Below are 21,103 nucleotides of genomic sequence, written 5' to 3'. Positions count from 1 at the left end.
TTAACCCCATGTTACTCCAAGTGTGTGGTCCGCCGGCCAGTAGCTCTGACGTCGTCGCCTCCTGGGAGCGTGTTAGAAAGGGAGACTCTCAGCACCCCCACCCCCACCCTGCTCAGTCAGTCTGTTCTTTAACGGGACCCCTGGGTGACCGACCCACAGTAAAGTTGGAGAAGCATTGCTTTAATTCAACTTTGTTTCCGAAAAGGATTCACTGATGTTTGCGGGACGTTATAAAATGCAGATTCCTGGGCCCGCACGGAGACCGCCGAGGCTGGAGGCGGGATATCTGCATTTTACCGCGGGCTGGAGGGAGGCCTCGGGGAGCTGCTGCGCGCTGCGCGCCCTGCCCTTGCCTCCCGGGGAGAACGGCCCGAGGCGGGCGGGTCCGCGACCGCGCCTACCCGGAGGTGGTGCTCAGCGCCCGGTCCAGGGGCCCCCGCTCGTCCTGGGACGGGGCGCGGCCCCTCTGCGGGGGCGCCCCGCCGCTGCCCCGCAGCCAGCCGAGCAGGCGCGCGGGCCCGAGCGCGGGCGGGCGGCGGCGGCCCGGCGCGGCGGAGGAGGAGGAGGCGCGGCGGCGGCGGCTGCTGCCCGCGCCGCCCAGCTCGCTGTCGTCCACCAGCACGCTCTCCAGCACGCTGCGCAGCGAGCGCCGCAGCTTGCGCAGCACGTCGGGGCAGGTGAGCACGTAGAGCAGGGGGTTGACCACGCTGTTGAAGAAGGCCAGGCTGGTGACGAAGGGCAGCCCGCGCCAGGCGAGCGGCCGCAGCGCGGGGTCCCAGTGCGCCCGCGCCTCCAGCACGCTGAACACGTGGTAGGGCCCCCAGCAGAGCGCGAAGGCCGCCACCACGGCCGCCACCAGGCGCACGAAGCGGCTGGACCGCCGGCGGCCGCGGTGGCGCAGCTGCGCGCTCACGGCCGCGTGGCTGGAGGCGATGATGGCCAGCGGCACCGCGAAGGCCAGCAGGAACTTGCTGACGGCCAAGGCCGTCTGGCGCAAGTTGCACGTGGCGTTGCGGTCAGGCCCGGGGTTCAGGAGCAGCACGTTGTAGTAGCACATGATGCGCCCGTCCAGCCGCGGGATGGTGTCGCGGAACACGAAGTAGGGCGCGGTGTTGAGCACCGCCAGGGCCCAGAGCGCCAGGCACACCTTGTGGGCGGCCGCCACCGTGCGATGGTTCTGGGCCCACACGGGCCGCACGACCTGCAGGCAGCGGTCCAGGCTGATGGCGCTGAGCAGGAAGCCGCTGGCGAACATGTTGAGGAAGAAGATGGAGGAGTGCAGCTTACAGAAGGTGGTGCCCAGCTCCCACGAGTGGCCCACGGCCAGAAAGTAGGTGAAGAAGGGCAGGGAGGCGCTGGCCAGCAGGTCCGACAACGCCAGGTGCAGCACCCAGGTGGTGACCACCGTCTGGCGCATGCGGCAGCCCACCACGAAGAGGATGAGTCCGTTCTCCACCAGGCCCAGCAGCGAGGCCAGCCCGTGTAGCAGCACCGACACATGGTCCATATAGCGGATGCTGGAGTTGCTGTGGCTTTGGAGGCGGCTCATCTGCTCCAGGACCGGACAGAGCGGCTTCATGGTGACGTTGGCCAACATGGTGGGCTCTGCAGCGGAGAGAGGGCGGTGCTGAGGTGGGCGGTGCAGGAACATCAGGGGCCCCTGGCCGGGAGATGGGACCCTGACCCATGAGTGTCACGGATGATGCCGCTGGGGACCAGTGAAGTTGAGCAAGGGCAGTAAGATAGGGGATAACATCCCAGCCCCTCCACCTCTCACTGTGTGACCTTGGGCGAGCCATTTCACCCTCCTCAGCCTGTTTCCTCCTCTGTAACATGAGTGTCGCTCACAGCAGGATCCAGATCATAGGGTTGTTGGGAGAATTAAAGGAGTTAACATACATATAAGCATTTCAAACAGAGCCTGGCACGCAGTAAGCGCTACATCAGTGGCGTGGTTATTTTCAACTGGATGGTCTAAGATCATTTGGAGAAATAGGAACCAAGGTCGGGCCATGCTGGGCTCCTTTCCCCAATCCCCAGAGCACTGGGATGTGAGCAAGTCTCCACCTAATGGGCAAGAGGATTCAACTGGGCTGGGGATGGGAACGGAAGGAGGAGTCTGTGCCTTTAAAAAATGCAGCCCGCACCCACCTACCCACAGCACCCCTAGACCTTGCCTCTCTGCATATCCTCTGTGTGGCCCTTCGCTTCCACAGTGGTGGTTGGTTGGGTGTGTTGACTGCAAACAGTGCAGCCAGCGCCTAGTTTGATAGTTGAAGAGGAAATAAGATAAGAGCAGGGAGAGAGCTGGGCAGGAGGAACTGCCAGATTTGGGCTCTGGAGGCCCGGTAGGGCCAAAAGTCCTCTCCCCTGCCCGGGGCAGCCACAGCCACTCTGCCAGCTCCAGGAAACCCAGCCCTGTTCATTCATTCACTCGATCACACACTCATTCAACAGCTGTTTATCGAGCAGCTACTCAGGTCAGCACTGGAGAAGCCAGCCTCTGGCTGATGTGCAGACACCCCAAGTGTGCGCGCCCGTAGCCTCATCAAGAACCCGAGACCATCTGATATGAAGCCGGTGGAGATCGGTGAGAGCAGAGGAGATCAGTGCGGGAGGCCACCTGCAGGACCAGCAGGCAGCAGGGGTTGGGAACTCAGATTGCGCAGGGCCACCTGCGGCCTGCCAGGGACTGTGGCAGGTCCTTTCCATAGGTGCTTTCTTGCTCACAGATATCACGGAAGGTGCTAGAAGTTCTCTCCATCCCATTTTGCAGATGAAACTGGGACTCAAGTGTTTGAATAACTTGCCCAGAGCCACCCAGACAACACAGGCATGTGGAGGAGCAGCAGTTCAGTACTCAGCCTGTTCTCCTTCCTCTGCCTCTGCTTCAAGCGTGAGATGATGGAGGGAGAGCAGGGAAGTGGGGGAGGGAGGGGGAAGTGGTCTTCAGTCTTCGTCTTTCCAGAAGAGACACTGTTGGCCAGGATGAGAAAATCCACACCCTCCCCCAGGGACCACGGTCCTTTGGAATGTGAGGGCCCCGGATATCAAACTAGACTCTCTTTGGCAGGTGAGCCACTTGGAGCTGGGGACATGCAGATGGATGGGAGGGGAGCTGTTGGGTCCGCCCTCCCTGAGAAGGCTCATATTTCTAGAGTCTGCAGGGCAATTGCACTCATAGTGACCCTGTGAGACCCTCTTTTTCAGAAGAGGAAACAGAGGGTCAGAGAAGCACAGCGACTTGCCCTGTGTTCCTCAGCTGCAGCCCGGGAGCGGGAACTCCACCCACAGCACACAGACACATGCTGTCTCCTCTCTGTGCTCAAACATTCCCTTCAGCCCACTCTAAGTTCCGTGAGGATGCACCATCCTGCTGAACCCTGGCAACACAACCAGCCTGGGCCTTCTGGCTGACGGAGCCCAGACCCCAGCCTCCCATGATTCTAGGGAGCCCAGCGGCCAGGGTCTTGTTTGGATAGGGAGCTGGGGCCAAAGAACACAAGCCTTTGGAGTAAGAGACCGGGGTTTGAATCCCAGCTCCTCGACTTCCAGGCTGGGTGAACCTGGGTCCGTTACCTTAAGACTGCTGGTGTAACCCTCCCACCTGGGCTGCAAGTGAGTCCGGAAAGAGAAGTGCTCATGGTTCACCACCGTGCCTGACATCTAGTTAGGACCTAAGAAAGCGCAGTCCTTCCTTCCTCTGAGCTGCAAGTCCTTTGGTCAATCCAACCCCCTGCCACCCTAGCTGGTAACAGCCCTATCCCCAATACAACTGTGCCTTCTCTCCTGGGTCCAGAGAGGGCCCTGAGGCTGCCCAGCCCCCAGGCCACCGTCTCCTTACCTGGGCACAAAGGGAGCACAGGATTCCAGCCCTGGAGGCTGTCAGCTTCTGGCGACAGTCGAACAAGAGGCACCGGGCAGGCAGAGGCAGGGGAGTGAGGCTGAGGGAGGAAATAGCTGTCAGCCCAGAGTGTGTGTGTGTGCGTGCGTGTATTTCAGTGTGGGGTGGGGGGAGGCGGGGACAGCTGGAGAATGAGTTGTCACACTGGTGTTTAGCATCGATCCCATTGATGGGGACTGGGCGTAACTACTGGCAGCCCTGCCTACGCCCTCTCCCTTGGTGAGGGAGACTTTGCAGAAACGTGATGTCAAGTACATAGTACACGTGGGGAAATAGGTGTGGGCCAGAAAGTGTGCTTGTGCGTGGGGGCGAGGGGGTGCTTTGAGAGTGACAGGTATGCACAGAAGTGCATAAGGAAGAGGGCATCCTGTCCAGCTGTCCTCTGGCCGGGGCTGCCCTCCCCTGACCCCGTCATCCTCAGGGAAGAAACCCCTGCATCTCCTCCAAGATTCCCAGGCCACACGGGGTCCGCGTGTGAGGGTGGCAGGAGGGCAGGATGGGAAGGGGCGGTGGTGAGAGCACCGGCCTGGCTGCCCATGCTGCCCGCAGCCCTAGCTGGGAGGTAAGCTGCTTCCCCTTGCTGGCCCCAGCCTGGTAGTCTGTGACCAGAGCGACAGTGTCGCCTCCCAGGCTGAGTGAGGTGCCCTCGATCACAAAGCACACAGTAGGTGCTCATGAGAATCAGGTGGATTTTTTCCTCCCCTCTGGGGGAGAGATGGGTATGAGGCTGTGGGGTGAAGGCAATGCAGCTTTTGTTTATTTATTTTGGGAGTGGGTGATTAGGTTGGTTGGTTTTGTAACTCTGGTGCTGGGGATTGAACCCAGGACCTTGTACGTGCTAAGCAGGCGCTCCAGCTCTGAGCTACACCCTCCTCCCCAGCTTTTATTTAAAACCAGCTGGGCTCAAAGCCCATGAATGAGATGACTGAACTGTAAACCTGCATTTCACTGTTCCCTACGTCTTCACTTCCCTGTGCTGACCAACCTTTCCTTCAGCCTCAGCATCCCGGCACCCAGGAGATGCTCAAAACACGTTAAGAACTCAGGACCCCCAAATCAGGACAAGGGCACCCCCTTCCTTCCACGTGGAATTCACTCTGCGAGAACCTTCCATTTTAGTACAGGCTGAATAAAGGGCTTGGCGCTTGATAAACCTGTTGAGAGATTGCGATCCTGAGTTGACAAACGTCTTGAGGCTCTTATTTCTCACTGTCATCCAGGCTGGCAGATCAGTAAGTGCCTTGATTAAACAAATCATTAGCGCTAAGGAAATGTCCTCTTTCCTCGTAGTGACACAGAGGCTCCGTCTTCTACAGGCTGGTGCCTGCGGCCCTCCCCAGGTGGGCATTTCCATTCCACTTTGCAGAAAGTACCTTCATCCCCACCCACCCCCCCACACACACACACACACACGACCTGCTGAGCCATGGACGTCCTCTAAGGCCACGCAGGCAGTGGAGTGTGGTGGGTGACCTTGGGCAAGTCACAGCAGTGAAATAGGAATTTTTTAAAGGAGTTCCTTCTGCACATCCCCCGCCCCCAAGTTGTGTACAAGTTTGTACACTGCTCTTTGGGCTTAGAAAGCATCCCCCCTTCCCTCCTCTAGACTCAGCTCTAGGGCATCAGGTGGGAGCCCAGCCCTCCCTCACCCCCTCTACCAGATGTCCTTGCACAGTGAACATTCTGTGCAACCATTCATGGCAGCCCTGCTAAGGTGCTTCTCAGCTGAGACCCTCGCTCCTCTGGCCTTCCCCCATCTCTCCCATTCAACCCTTTGCAAGGCTGAACTCCTCACTCCTCTGACCCTACCTCCAACCCTTGTTTTGAGTCTTATAATCACTGTGGTGACTTGTCTCCCAACCCTCCCAGAGGATGATTTATGAAAAGTTACTAAAAAAAAAAGTACTCCAGATGAGCAGGGTCTTAAGGCATTTTCTAAACAAGGAGCGGGGATGTTTGTTCTTGATGGCTTGTCAGCTGCATTCCCACGGTGGAAACCAGCCTCCCGCACACACCAGACTCCAAGTCCCACCTCTCCACACGGAGGGTGCCAGAGGCGGGAGGGAGCCGGGGCTCGGGGCAGGATGTGCCTCCTCCCTGGGTTTCAGGAACCGAGAGCACCGGATTTCAGCACTGGGCACTTGAGAGAAAGAGTCTCATGAGCAATGGGGCCCCGGGCCCCCCAGCCTCCCTAGCAGAAAGCAGAGAACAGGCACCTGCTGTGACCAGGAGACACGGGGCAGGCTGAATCCAAGGGAGAGAAAATCCAGTCTGAAAGTCTTGTGCAGGAGGACCCCCAGACTATCAGACGGGCCCTCTCGGAGCTCAGAGTCTGGAGGAGGGTGACCAGGGCCTTGGCAAGGGCCTAAAATGGCATATAGACCGGCCAGTCTCACCTTGAATGTGAGTCAGAACCTCCTGGAGGGCTTGTCCCCACCACCAGAGGGTCTGATTCAGCAGGTCTAGGGGGCAGCCTGGGCACCTGTGTTCCTATCAAGTTCCCCTGAGGCGGGTGGGGGTGATGCTGCAGCCACTGGTTCTGCTGGGATGGAGAACTCGGTCCTTGGGTCTGAGGCGCTCAGAGCAGGGAGCAGAGCTGGGTCCCGGCAGAGAGCAGGGGCTTTTAACCAAGGGGACTCTGCTGCTGTTGTCTGCGATGATTCTGATGCGAGGACCTCGGTGGGGCCGGGCCTTGCCACACAGAATTTGGGAGAGCAGAAGGCAGGGGGATGTGCTTTGTTCCAGCTGCCAGGACTACCTTGAAGGGGTTATAGATTAAGGGGAGAGAAAGGGGCCCACAGGAGCTGGCATCTCAACTGAAGGGTGGGGAGGGATGGATGCCAAAAGAGCCATTTCAGCCTCTATTCTCTGAGCACCAGGAGGGAGAGGGAGGGGCGAGTCTTCAACCTCAGCCCTGACCAGTGACCCACCAGGACCGGGAGAAAGATGCAGCCATCCCCAGGGCACACGCCTTAGTCCCTGAAACACAGCCATCTCCATGGCTTAGGACTTGATGTCAGAGACAGAAAGAGCCAAAATCAGGTCCATCTCTGCATCAACCCACCTACTGCCCCAGAGGAGAAAAATCTGAACCTAACAGAGCTCTGCTGGGACTCTGCTGCCTGTGGGGAAGTGTCCAGACTCCCAGAGTAGCCTTAAAGTCACCCTGGGGTCCAGTGCCCCAGCCCCTGCCCCGCTTCCCTGTGGCCCCAGCTGCCCATCCCTCCTATCCACCTCCGTGCCTTTGCACGTGCTGTTGCTGCTGCCTGGAATGCCTTTCCCCCTCCCCTCTCCTTCCTGCAGGACCCCTTTCCAGGATCATCAGTGTCTCTAGCCCCCCACAAGGATGCTCACAGCATCAAGGGTATTCAACCAACAGTTAAGGGAATGGGTCCACTACCCTCAAGCTGTGGGCCCAGTCCAAATGGGCTTTCTCCTCCTGGCCCTGCCTTAGGAAGCAGGTTTTCATGTTCCTGTCTGGCCTCTTTAAAGACTCTATCAAACAGGAAGTGAGAGACATGACAGGAAGCAGGTAAGACCTGCCCTGGAACCCTCTGGCCCCCATATGCAGGGGGCCCTGGAGTTGCCCAGACACAGCAGAGGAGCAGCATGACAGGACCCCACATGACACCTTGTGGGAGGCCCAGGGTGAGCTCCCTAGTGCCACCATCATCCACAGGAGAAGACCTAACGCCTGACATGGACAATAAGCCTCCCAGTGATCTGGCCCTGCCTACGCCTTCACCTTCATTTATGCTTCTCACTAATCACATCCTACCATCAGTCAGCACTTACCGCCACCTCCCCACACCCTGAACATACCAAACTGTTTCTGTGTCCTCGCTCGTGCTGTTTGCCCCCTGCTCTAGGATACCATTTCTTCTCTTGGCCTCTTGAACTCCTACTCATCCTTCAAAACCCTGGCCAGAGGTTCCCTCCTCTGGGAAGCCTTTGCTGATCCTCTCAGACAGACCCTACCTCCCACATTTCTGCCTCACTTTCTAGACTGCACCTTTGTCCTCCATGGTTAGTTTCACACAACCGCTTCTCACCCTCATCACGAGCAAGTGGAGGGCAGAGACAGTCCCTTCTTTATCTCCTCATCACCCATTGTGGATCCACTGTTACTCATGGCCTGATGCAATTCTCCCTGACTGCTTTCACCTGCGGTGGCTCCCACCTCGGGGACTAGTAAGTTCCTGTTATTATTCACTAGTAACTTTCTCAGGTTCGTGTGTATGCCAGTTAATCCTTGCCCCCAAAAAAGCCATAGCATATTCACAAACGAAGTACCAGAAACCCGATGGCTTAAAACAACAGAAAGCCATTCTCTCCCAGTTCTGGAGGCCAGAAGTCTGAAGCCTAAGTCTTGTCAGGGCCATACTCCCCCTGAAGGCTCTAGGGGACGGGCCTTGCTTCCTCTGCCTGGGTGGGTGGCTTCTGCAACTCTCCAGGCTCTGCCTCCACCCCCGGGGCTCTTGCCTCCTCCCCGGGTGTCTCTCTTAAGGACACTTGTCTTTGAATTTACGCCCCATCCGGACAATCCAGGACTATCTCATTTTGAGATCCTTAACTCAATCACATCTGCAAAGCTTCCTTCCTCACAGTTTCTGGGGGTTAGGATGGGGACACCTCTTTTCAGGGGCCACCATCCAACCTACTTGAAATATTAACAGCTATGTTAATGGGGGGCTTACAATTGCCAGGCACCAGGCTGAGCACTTTATGTGTATTAGCTAGTCTAATTCTCACAAACGTCCTCTGAGGTACAGACGGTTATCATCCTCACTCCCAGAGGAGAAAACAGAGAGGTTAAGTGGGCCAGCCAAGGCTGCCCAGCTGTGAGCAGAGAGCTGGAACTCAGAACCAGGCGCTCCAGCACCACAGCCCAGTACTTCCCAGCTGACTGGATTCTCTGAGGTTCCCTGTTCTCTGCAGAAGCAGAGCTGCCTTTCTGCTCTTAAACATGCTCCACAAGCTTCACAAAGTATCTCTGTGGCCAACAGCGTCCACGGAGACCATGGCTGGGGCTTCCCTCGGGTTTCTCTGCGGGCTTCTGGGTGAGGTGACCTGCTTACTGCTGATTCCCGTACGTGCTTTGGCCCCTGTGATTACGTGTGGGGTTTTTTCCCTCCACCAGCTGGGAGTGTTGTGCAATTCAACTCCATTCCAACATGAGCTATTTGAAGATATAGCATCAGACCCCGCAAGTTAAGGGCCCAGTCCTAGGAGACTGCCTCTCCCTCCAATTCAGACGCCAATCCCAAGTCCCCGTGTCACCTGTGCTTCCAACCAAAGGGCTCTAGTCTGAGGTTCCAACGACCCCCTCCTTAATTTGTTAGACAGGCTCACAGAACTCAGAGAAACAGTTTACTTCAGGGACAGCCAGCTGGAAGAGGTGCACAGGGTAGGGTAGGTGGAAAGGGGACAGAGTTTCCATCCCCTCTGAACATGCCCCTCTCCCCAGATGTCCATGTGTTCACCAACCTGGGTGCTCTGAACTCCATCCTTGTAGGGTCTTCTGGAGGCTTCATTACACAGATGCGACTGATTGGATCATTGACCACTGGTGATTGAACCCCATCTCCAGCCCCTCTCCCCTCCCAGAAGGTGAGGAGGAGGGATGTGTGACCAAAAGTTCCAACTCTCTCATCACGTGGTCAGCTCCCTTGGCAATCAGCCTCCATCCCTAGCTGCCTTCCAGAAGTTACCTCATTGACATGACAAAAAAAAAAATTCCCAGGAAATTCCTGGGGTTTTAGGAGCTCAGCCAGGACTGGGAGGAAGAACAAATATTTATTCCTCATCTTCAATCACAATATCCCAGCACCTCCTCCCCATTGCCAACCTTGTCTTTCCAGCCTAGAAAGACCCCTTCCTCCACTGCTGCCCCACCACCACCACCACCCCAGGCTTTTATTAGCAGAAGAGATGGCGCAGAGAACTAACATGGAACTCACGGCACCCCAGTTAGGGTGACCTGATTCTTAATCCCATTTTACAGATTCAGAAACTGGAGTCCAGTTTTTCAAAATAGAAAGAACTAAGTTTAAAAAGGCAAGGAAGAAATAAACTGAGGTTTAGAAGGAGGCCAAGAGGAAGCCAAGATTCCAAGTCAAGTCATTCTGATCTGATCCTCTCTCCTCATCAGTAAAATATCATGGTTTTTTAAAAATTATTATTATTATTCATCACTATCGTGTTCAAAGGATTACCACATGCAGATTGTCCTCAGTTCTTTACGTGGCTTATTTATTTAATCCTCACAGCAACCCTACAAGTTAGGTACTGTTATTAGCCCCATTACACAGATGAGGAAGTGGAGTCACCAAGTGGATAGGTGGCTTTTCCAAGGTCTCTAGTGGGTGAGCACTGGAGCTCAGACCCTTTCCAGGCTGATGAGCTCTGGTACCCATGAGTCTTTGCACAAATGTAGAGCCATAACCAAGGACTCAGGGCTCCTCTCTCCAGGACAGCTTGGCACGACTTTTCTCAAAGGCATCCTGCTGCCCGTGGCCACGAAGATGCTCCCCTGCTCTCTCCCTGCATTTCCAGGGTCCTGGGAGAGATGCCCTCATGAGTAAGGCCTGTGATGAGTTAGAAAACACCTCTCTGTGTATTGTCTGATTCCATCCCTATTTTACAGATGGTCCCACCACTCCTGAGAGGTGAAGGCAGGATGGGATCCAGGTCTCTCTGCTCCTCTCTCTGGTGCTCTCTCTGCCACCTAACCCCCCTGCCTCCATCAGGGAAAGCCTTCTGTTATAATAGAAGGCAAAGAAATGGGGAAAGAATGATGGATTGGAGAATCATCGCACCAGTGGGTGAGTGCTTGCTGAGGGGCAGGATAATTACATCGTCTCAAAGTATCTCCCCGTAAGATACTTCCTAGATACAAAGAGAAACATAGTAACTTTAGAGAAACCTGGCTGACCCCACTTTCCCAATAACCAAAGTTGCAGCAGCAGTAATAGGACAGATCGGTCCGATTAGCCTCCTGGTCGAAAGCACTGAGAAGGATGCAGCATCGTTCTGGGGTTCTCCTGCCTGTTATGGGCTGAATCATGCCTCCATTCATATGTTGAAGCCCTGACCCCCAGTCCCTCAGAATGTGACCATATTTGGAAACAGGGTCTTCAGAAGTGATGGAGTTAAAGTGGAGCTATTAAGGTGGGTCCTAATCCAATCAGACTGGTGTCCTGGTGTCCCTGGAAGAGGGAATTTGGACCCACAAAGAGTCACCAGGGATGGACCTGCACATGTAGGACATAGCAAGAAGGCGGCCATCTGCATTTCAGGGAGAAGAAACCAGACTTCTGACACCTTGATCTTGAACTTCCAAACTCCAGAACTGTGAGAAAATACATTTCTATTGTTTAAGCCACCCAGTCCATGGTATTTTGTTATGACAGCCCTAGCAAACCCATACACTGTCAAAAAGGCACTCCCTGCATCTGAGCAGGAGGGGACACCAGGCAAACTGGAATGAGGGCCGTTCTGCAAAGTAACTGGCTGGTTCTCTTCAAAAATGTCCCAGGTATGAAAGACGAAGAAAGACAGAGGGACTGTCCCAGAATGGACGAGGCCAAAGAAACATGATTTTGACCTTGGACTGGCTCCTGGTCTAGGAAGAAAACTTTCTCCTTTGCTGTGAAAGTCACCATGAGGACAATTGGTGACTTGAATGCAAGGTTTGTAGATGAGACAGTTGTGTCACATCAGTGTGGATTTCCTGATTTTGATCTGATTTTATTGCGGTTACTTGTTTTTTAGGAAATACACACAGGAATGTTTAGGGGTTAAAGGGTAGGCAGGCACATCTGTGACCAGCTCTCTCATAACATGCAAGGAAGTGCGTGCATGCATGTATGTATGCATGTGTGTGTGCACGTGTGTGTGCGTGCGTCTGTGTGTGCACGTGAGTGTATGTACACGTGTGTCTGCACTGCATTGTGTACATGTGTGAGCCCACGAGTGTACATTGTGTGCGCATGCATGTGTGTCTGTGTGCGTGTGTCTGTGTGCGCACGTGTGTACACACGTGTGTCTGTGTGTACATGTGCGTGCATGTAGGTACACATGTGTTTGCACTGCATGCACGTGTGCGTGTGTGCATGTACACATGTGTGCTTGTGTGTACACGTGCGTGCATGTATGCATGTGTGTACGTGTGTGTCTGTGTATGCACGTGCGTGCGTGTATGTACATACAGAGAGAAACAGAGCACTAAAACAAGTGTGGAAAGAAGTTAACAGTTGACATTTGAAAAATCTGGGGAAGGGAGACATGGGCCTTCTTTTCAGGAAGTTCTGAAAACATTTCCTAATAAGAAGTTTAAAACCTCCCATCATCCCTCAGGAGAAATTCACCTCCCCAGCCCTTTCCCCCACCCCTTCCCATTACACGGCCTCCACCTCCCCGCCCAGCTCTTCCCTCTCCAGCAATCCAGCCAGCGTATGGCCACTGCTACCCCACCTCTCTGTGCCCCGCCCTCCTTCCCCAAATTCCCTCTGCCTCAACACAATACCCCCACAGTGCTCCTGTGCTCACAGGCTCCTTTGCTTCTGCTCAGGCACCCATCCCTCCAGAAACACTCCCCCACTTCTGGGTTCAGAGCCTCCACCTGCCCTGCTCCCAGGGCCCTTAACCCACCAAGCTTCCCTGTCTAAGCACTAGTTGCAAAGTTAACCACCACCAGTGATTTAATGGTAAATTATTACCACCAATAACTTAGCAGCTCCTTAAGTCCATTTCCTTAGCTTTCATTGAAGAGACGTTTTCTGTTCCAGGATCCCAGTCAGGAGGCCACGCTACGTAGTTGTCCACTCATGTTGGTGGTCGCTGGTAGTGGCCATGGGCGCATTCATTGCCTTAATTCCCAGGAGAACCCTAGGAGGTGCCTCCAGTCTGTTTATTCACCTGCCGGCCCCATCACCTGCAAGCTCTTTGGGCAGGGGCAGTGTTATCGTGGTCTTGTTCTGCCGGCCCCGGAAGCCCTACCTGAGGACTGGAGAGCAAACCAACCCGGCCTGCTGCCCACCCCACTCCCCCTCAGCTCAGCAGGGACAGGAGGCCCTGCAGAGCCCAACGGGGCAGGGAGGGTCCCTGTTACTATGGCAACACAGGTGCAACTTTCCACACAGAGCAAGGTCCCAGCCCTGAATGCTGAAACCCCACCTCCAACCCCTCCCTCCCCACTGAAGAAACTGCTCCACACCCCGTTCCTGGGAGAACCTGGCCCCTAGGATGGAACACAGAGGAGACCTTTAGACAGGGCGGTTACCCATCCCAGCTTGCCTGATGAGAGTTGTCCTTGGGAACTATTAATCTACATTCATATGTACTCCCTCTTTTTAGATCAAGAACATCCCAGTGTGGATGATAAATTAAACAGTGACTCAACTTTTACAGTGTAATTCACCCATCTGTTCTGTGCGTGAGAAAGTCTGGTCTGTGAAGGCTTTGCTGGAGTTAACGCTGCTTGAGCAGCCAGTGAGAGAAGCCATTCCCCTCACATGCTGACTGTCACCCAGCCCCTCCCCACTCCGTGTCTATGACGGACACTGAACCCCAAGGCCCTGATCTGCCTCTTTGATCTCCCTTCATTCCAGCAACTGTCCAGTGCTTCAGAAACAGTCACTTCACCCTGGCAGTGTCCCAAGAAATGGCCCTGGCAGGAGGGAATACACTGGCCAACGTCCACTGGCCTTCATACCCTCCCTGCAGCTCCTGACCCAGGAGACGGGGTCCTCTATGGTTTCCACGTCCTTCTCACCTGCTGGGACACCACAGTCCTGGTAGAGTAGGGGCCATGGGCTGGTGCCCAGGACTACCTGCTGGGAGGTGTCCCAGGAAGAAAAGGCAAGGTGGGCAGAGGATGGGGCCACAGTGCACATCACTCAGGCAATGGCAGGTGGCATCCATCCACCCTGCTGGACCATGCCCCATTTGTTGCACCCACATAGCTGGTACCTGGTTTATTAAGTAATCAGGATGCCCTGATTCTGTGTCTTCTCCTCCCATCCTCTCTAACTTGGACTTGAGGCTTCATGCCCACTGTATCTTCAATGCCACTGACTTCCTGCTCCTCCAGGCACCCATCTTCCCTCCCCAATTCAGCCTCTGTGACGCAGTCCAGCACCCTGCAGCTTCGGCTGCAGATGGACAAGAGACAAGGGTCTGGTGTCCCTGTGCTTTCGCTTCCTGCCCCCACTTCCCAGACACACAGCCCACTGAGGTTCGAGCCCTTCTCCCTGCAGATGAGGCTCTCAGCACCTGATCCAGGGAAGGGGACTACCCTAGCATGAAGCTGCTCCAAGAGTCTGATGCCACAGAGGTCTGACTCCCGGAGAGGACAGACCCAAGTCTGGTTGTGGTGCTGCACCAGTGTGGGGCATTCCCAGCACCAACCCCTTCCAGCAGCCTCAGGGGCCCTTCCTGGCAGGTGAGCGGTGGTGGTGCTGGAGCTGCCCCGGGGGGTCCCTATGCCTGCCTCCCCTCTTTGACCTCTCTCTTTCCCAGGTGTCCTTTTGATGACAGTTCAGGGCCAAAATAGTGGCCTTGGGAGGGCGGTGCCATTGCCACCTTTGCCGTCCTGGACTCTGGCTCCCAGAGGGCCCTCAGGGGACCAGTCAGAAGCACATGTTCCTCCTCCTGCTCCCCATCTGTGAAGTGGGGATAAGCTGGTCAGCGACTCCCTCCAGCCTCCTGTGAGCTAATATGGACAAAGGTCTGCAGACGGGGCTTGATCGCACTGAGGGTGGTGGAGGGCGGTGAGCCCAGGTCCTGGCCTCAGGTCAGCCCACAGGCGACCTGTAAAGAACTCCTGATGGAGGGAGGAAAATGCCAGGATGGTGAATGCAATCCACCCTGACTCTGAGCCAGGCACGGTGTTCTCGAGTGACTTCGCTTCTGACTCTAGACACAATGCATTTAACATAATTCTGCTTTGAATTTTTATAACTTGACAGGTAACTTGAAGGTAAATATGGATAAACTTTGGGTATATTTAAGTTTTTCTACATAATCTACAAATGGCACCGTAAGTTACATACTACTCTTTAACTTGTATTCCACTGAACAATATATATCTTTCATATTAATATATACAAAGCTTTATATATTTAAATTTTTTTTTCCATTGCAACCCTTTTGTTTTTAATTGAAGTATAGTTAATTTACAATGTTGTGCTAGTTTCTGGTGTACAACATAGTGTGATTCAGTTATATACATTTATACTCTTTTTCATATTCTTTTTCACTATAAGATATTACAAGCTATTGAATATCGTTCCCTGTGCTACACAGGAGAACCTTGCTGTTTATCTATTTTATACATAGTAGTTAGTATCCGCTAATCCCAAACTCCCAATTTATCCCTTCCCCCTCTCTCCCCCAGGTAACCATAAGTTTGTTTTCTATGTCTGTGAGCCTGTTTCTGTTTTGTAACTAAGGCTCATTTGTGTCTTTTTTTAGATTCCACATATAGGTGATATCATATGGCATTTGTCTTTGTCTGGCTTTTTAGTATGAGAATCTCTAGGTCCATCTGGACCTTTATATATTTCAGTAGCGCCATAGCATTACATCAGTGTAGACCGATGTCACTGGTTAATGGTTAGCACCTGGGAGGTGGCTTAATTCTCAGCTCGGCTGTATGCCTCTTCCTGAGCCAACAGACCCTAACCTGCTGGATGAGGGGCCATCCTCTGGCTGGACCTACTGGGTGCTGGCTCAGGTCCATTCCTCCTGCTTCTACTCCTTTTGGGAGCTGCCCAGGGCGTCGTTTCTGGAAGGTGACTCCCTTGGTGGTAACTCCAGTGGTAACTCCCTCCCCACCCCAGTCACTGGTCATCAAGGGCCAGGATGAGAGGGAGCCAGACATCTGCTCTCCTGCCTGCTCAACACCAGGTCCTGGGAATTCCGTCTCCCCACCCGTTGGGCAGGCAGTGAAGGAAGCAAGCTGGCCTCCCCGGGGGACTCTGCAGTCAGAGGTGGGGTTGGTGGAGCCGGCCGGGGCTGGGGCTCTATCAAGTGCAGTGGTTCCTGCCCGCAGGGTCCTCTATTGTAGACATGGGCGTCTGGAAGGAGGAAGGCATGGATTCCAAACTGAGAGGAGACACCTGGCACTGTACCTCCTCAGACCGGGGTGAGTCAGCGTGCCCAGAGCCCTCCCTGCCCACCTGGCCGGCAGCAGCGTGCACCTGGCCCCCATGTCCCTGCTGAGAGCTTCCTGCCCATGGCTCCGAGCCAGCCCCGCGCCATCCCACCAGGTTTACTTCCTTGGCGGCACCTCTGCCTGCTCCCCTGCGGGGCTAGAGACCCGCTCGACTCCACGTAGCTCTGGGACTGCTCTGGGGGACTGGTAAGGGGTGTTCTTTGTCCTTTCACATCTACAGGCCTGTTCCTGGCTTCTGGGCCACATGGGGAGCAGGACGGCAATGATCCTCAAATCAGCACAGTGACACTGCCAGGCCCCAGATTTCTCCATAGCCAGTGGGCTTTGAGGATTCCTACAGGCAGGAGCCTATGCCAGGGCCGGCAGGTGCCAGGCCTGTGGGCAGGCCCCTCCAGCCCGGGACCCCCATCCTCCAGGGTGTGCTGACAAAACGGAAGCTCTGGTTGTAGTGAGGGCGAGAGATTGTGTAACTGCATTCATTGGGGAACTAAGCAGAGCTAGACACGGTCCAACTTATCTGCAGAAGGGCAGCCCCAGCTCTGCTCGGTGTGATTACCAAGGGCTGGGGTGGAGGAGAGAGTTAAAGGGGCCCTCATCCAGCCCTGAAATCCCTCAAACCTCTTCTCTCTGGCAGGCTCCACCAGGAACGCCAACCCAAGGCCTCTCCTCTGGGTATTTCTTTTGCTGTTGGCTGTTGCCCTGGTCCCAGAGGTCAGCATCTCGTGGCCCTGGGCCAGACCAAGTGCAGACGCTCCAGGAAGGCAACAGAGCATGAACAGACTCAACAGACCCTTGTTTCAAGCCTGCAGAAAGCAGGTGTGCAAAAGCTCCTTGTGATGACTGGAACAGAATCATTCTGGGCTTAGAAACTTGCTCTGACTTAGAATCAGCCCTGCCTTTCAGAATTGTGGCCTCTATCACAAATGGTGGCTAGAGTCCAATGTCTCCCAGGACTGAATTTGGGCAACTTTGCCTCTCTGCAAGGAAAGGCAGCACTTCAGCCAGAGAAAACAGGACAAGCAAAGGCAGAGGGAGGGCAAATCAGGGCAGAATTAAAGGGCAGCAGTAGCTGGGAGTTGGGAGCCTGGCTGATGGCCAGTGAGGGCTGGGGTCCCGCAGACACAGGAGTCCTGACTGAGCATCCTCAAAGCATGCTGCTCGGCCGCCACCACGATGAGGGAGCCTAGAGTCCCCGGGGCCAAAAGAACTAAACTCGACTTGAAGGAGCTCCTCTCAGGCCTCCTCTGAGCCTCTTAGCCTCCCACAAAGGATGCTGACTGCTTGTCCCATCACCAGCCTCCCCTTCCCCCTCCCTTGGCCCCAGGACTGGTCCACACAGAGATGGTTGGCACAGGCTGAATGCAGCCTATTTGTCCTGAAGCTGCCTGATGCCACAGCGGGCATGGCTGCCAGGCAGGTCAGTACCAGCGCTTGGTATTGTGCGGCTGACCGTCTGCCTGTGTATGACATGGGCCTTTGTCTCTGATTTGTCAGTCTGGAGAGGTCTTTGCTGCCATGTAGAAGCTTCTAGACTGGAAAGGGGAGGGCTGGGTACCTAACCCAACCCTATGGGATAGGTAGGGTTCAGCCTCAGGAGGACAGGGAGAAGAATCTGATGGGGAAGTGAAACTTGAGTTTGGATCCCTCTGGCCTTTGGTAGGGCCTGAGTTTAGAGAGCTGGCACAAACGGACCCCCAGTGCGTGAGTCAGGCCGTGACCTTGACGCCATGCAGGGGCTCCCCAGCTCTGGCCTACTCCATCTTTTCCCTCTTCAGGATACCGGTCAAATACAAGGTAGGCTGCTTGAGTTATAACCCTGGCTCTGCCTCCTACTCGCTGTGTGATACTGAGTTATTGAACTCTTCTGGGCCTCTGTTTCCTCATCTATAAAATGGGAATAATACCGATCCCCTTCGAGGAGTCGGATAAAATGTTAATAGAGAAGAATCCTCAGATAGTACATAACAGCCAACATTTACTGAGTGCTGTTAACACTAGAATTTCTCCTCCTCCTGCCCCAAACCTAATACTTACCAAATGTTTTTGGTTTTTTGTTTTTCTTCCCCATGTGAGGACAAGTTTATAGCCCAAGATGAGGAGGGGCTGGGGGAAACGGCTACCTCCAGCTTCTCCAGCAGAGCAGAGCACTCAGGCAGGAAGACCCAGACACTTGCTGTGGAAGTAAGTTAGGCAGCTCCCCTCCGCTGGGCCTGTTTTCCCATCTGTGACTGGATGACCTGACCTGTCCAACTTCCTGGCTTCTGCAGGGGCCTCTGGGACGTGCTCTTCAGGGTTCGTGGGGAAGAAGTGAGGGTTCCTAGCATGGCGGTTGGTTGGAGGCACCTGGCTGACTTGCTTGGAGGATCCGGCTCCACCCAGCGCCAGCTCTTCCTTCCCCCGCTGCCTTCACCCCACCAGCTCATCATGGGCATTTTGAACAGCACGGGAGGCTGGTTCTGAGAATGGGGACCACACTCTGTTTAAACCAAACGTGATTCTATAGATATCAACTGAAGGTAGACAGCCTGCATCATTGCCTATCAAGTTTAAGGGCTGTCTTCTCCTCCATATTATGGTTGAGCTATAGATCTGATCTCCTTTTGATGGAAACCAACTCTATGGTTAAGGATAACAAGCACTGAATACAATTATGGAACCATGTAATTCTGTGTCTATCATTTTCTTGGAAGAAATTCTTAGCTACAGCTGTGGGGTTGAAAGCGACGCCCCTTCTGACTCTTGGGTTCTAGAACATGCAGGTGCCTGCTGCCCCACAGCCCTGGCCCCACAGATCAGTATCGCTCTGAATCTTTGCCTATCTGAGCATCAGGAGGTAAACAGCATCACCGATTTCACATGGACCTCTTTGCTTAGACACCAAGCAGCTATAGAGCCGCTTACGTCTTGTAAGTTGCCTCTTCCTATCTTTCATCTCCTCTCCCAATTGGTTTCCTTGTCTGTGAAGCTTTCACAGTTTGAGGTGGTGATATCCTCATCCTTCGTTTCCCATGGAGTTGGCCACTGGTTTTTCTTCCTGCAGTTCTTCTGTCTTGCTGTTTGAAAGGACCATGTAACAATGAGTATCTTCCCCTTCATATCTTTATCTTTGAACATGGCAAAGACCTTCCCTACCCTATACAGTCATAAAAGTGTCCATTTACTTTTTTGTGATAATCCTATGTCAATGCAGGCGTTTCTCTTCCCAGTCATGTGTACACATAGGCACGTGACTTTGACAGGTAACTTTGGCAGTTGACAAAAAGACTTCTGTCAACACTTCAGTGTCAAAGGGTTCTGTTTACAGAAATAAGCGAACAATGAGGATCATTGTAGTGCTAAGTTCCCTGTGCTTTCCCTGGAAGGAGGCAATCTAAGCTTGGACTTCCCTGGATATCAAAACTTAGTCCCAGTTTGCCCAACTTAAAACATCTTCCCTCCACTAAAACCATCTCCTAGCATGAGAGGGCACCTCAGCCTTGAGAACAGTTGAGTCAGACCTGATGGGGATGATAAGAACCCACGTTTGCTGACCTGCGGCAGGAAGCAGAGCTGTTCGGGGGATATCAGGTTTTCTCTCTTCCTGCTTTCTGGGGAGAGGACCAGGGGCTGTGGCTGCGGTGGCCTCTAGGTAGGACTCCAGGGAATCCCCTCCCTCCCCATCTCTCCCCGGGTTCCCTCATACTTACACTGAGATCGCAGTGCTTTGCCTTACATAAAAGGGGGAATACTTGACAGCCTGTTTCTTCCACTTATGGAAAATTCAACTCTGTAAAATGTGACTCTGTGCCCAGACATTTCAGTAAGCGTGTTTTATATAAAAGTACTACTCTGTTCCAGCAGTAGGAAGATCAGATACTCAGATCAACCTTCTTAAGTAAACAACGAAAATGTCGCATTATTTGTGTGTGTGCATGTGTTTGAAAAATATGTTTGTCATGACTGAGCTAATACTAAAAAAACAAAAAACAAACAAAAACAGCATATGCAGAGGCCAAAAATAAAGTAAAAGCAAAAACTCTGGGAAGTGAAACCAGCTTCTATTCTGGGGATTTCTGCAGAAATCTGGAGGTCTTGACATTCTGCTCTGATGAGTACTGGGGGCTGCAGATCAAGCTCAGAGCCCACCAAAGGTGGGGGAGTCTAGCCACTACCAAGTGCCTAAGGTGCTGATCAGTTACCAAGCTTGGACCCCAGCCCCTTAATTACATCAGAGGAGAGGCTGGTGCTTCTCCAACATGAATGCAATGCGGTGAGCCCTGCTGCTAGCTAGCCACGTCAGACAGCTACCACAGCACGCTTCAGACCCAAGATTCATGATCCTACCAGGGGAAGGAGCTGTGCAATCCCCCCACCACCACCCTGAACACAAACACGGAGCTGCCAGATTAGGGCTGGAAGCAAAGTTCTATTCTGCCAAATCGTACTGTTACTATGTCCCTTCCCTTGAGGACAAGGGAGCAGCTGTGCTTCCCAATCATGCAGCTTAAAGGCACCTCAGCCCGATGGAGGGGTTCCCTCCCCAAGAGTGTGCACTGCCCGAGGCTGCAGGACCCCCATCCCCGGTGAATGCTGTTCCAGCAACCTGCCGGAGGCTGTTTGGCCATTTGCCTTGTTAGCAAAATAATGAAGAAACTACAGCCACATGCACTGATACAGGTAAATCTCAAGGACAATGTTGATTTATGATAAAAAACTCTCCAGAAAGTGGGCATAGAGGAAACATACCTCAACGTAACAAAGTCCACATATGACAAAAGAATCTGAAAAATATATATATATGTATGTATATGTGTAACTGAATTGCTTTGCTGTACACCTGAAACTAACACTGTAAATCGACTACACTTTAATAAAAAATAAGAATTTTTTTTAAAAGGACAACGTTGAGAAATGAAGTCAAAGAAAGCAAGTTGAATGATTTCATTTATACAAAGTTCAAAAATAAGCAAAAAAGAAAAGGAAGTACAGTGGCGCGAAGGAAAGGAAGATGAATATATAAAAATGGCAAAATTATAAAAGCA

At 53.6% G+C, this 21,103-nt stretch overlaps 2 protein-coding genes across 3 annotated transcripts; one reads left to right on the top strand and one right to left on the bottom strand.

Annotated features, from left to right (window-relative positions):
* Positions 1 to 115: 115 nt before the first annotated feature.
* On the bottom strand, positions 116 to 12,763 carry PTGDR2 (prostaglandin D2 receptor 2). 2 transcript variants are annotated; one of them, XM_074371958.1, is made up of 2 exons: positions 12,625 to 12,763; positions 116 to 1,605 (listed from the first exon to the last, which is right to left on the bottom strand). In XM_074371958.1, the coding sequence occupies exon 2, from the start codon at positions 1,595 to 1,597 to the stop codon at positions 398 to 400; it is 1,200 nt and encodes a 399-aa protein (XP_074228059.1). In that variant the 5' UTR covers positions 1,598 to 1,605; positions 12,625 to 12,763; the 3' UTR covers positions 116 to 397. The 2 variants fall into 2 exon arrangements, with proteins under 2 accessions (XP_074228059.1, XP_010954674.3); XM_010956372.3 differs by lacking the exon at positions 12,625 to 12,763 and adding an exon at positions 3,845 to 4,006.
* ZP1 (zona pellucida glycoprotein 1) lies at positions 9,356 to 20,607 on the top strand. Its single transcript, XM_074372985.1, is given in 13 exon segments — positions 9,356 to 9,415; positions 9,512 to 9,514; positions 12,960 to 13,029; positions 13,516 to 13,609; positions 13,949 to 14,016; positions 14,107 to 14,289; positions 14,292 to 14,348; positions 15,583 to 15,699; positions 15,960 to 16,052; positions 16,154 to 16,258; positions 16,338 to 16,448; positions 16,717 to 18,263; positions 18,350 to 20,607. Coding segments are annotated over 12 exon segments (1,164 nt in total). The 3' UTR covers positions 16,920 to 18,263; positions 18,350 to 20,607.
* Positions 20,608 to 21,103: the final 496 nt, after the last annotated feature.

Source organism: Camelus bactrianus, chromosome 10 (assembly GCF_048773025.1).
Source record: "Camelus bactrianus isolate YW-2024 breed Bactrian camel chromosome 10, ASM4877302v1, whole genome shotgun sequence".
NCBI lineage: Eukaryota > Metazoa > Chordata > Mammalia > Artiodactyla > Camelidae > Camelus > Camelus bactrianus.
The sequence above is the reverse complement of the archived record's forward strand: the minus strand, read 5'-3'. Positions and strand labels throughout refer to the sequence as shown.

What these genes read in the sequence shown, in the direction of transcription:
- PTGDR2 (XM_074371958.1), bottom strand. Translation starts at nt 1,597, where the DNA reads ATGTTGGCCAACGTCACCATGAAGCCGCTCTGTCCGGTCCTGGAGCAG.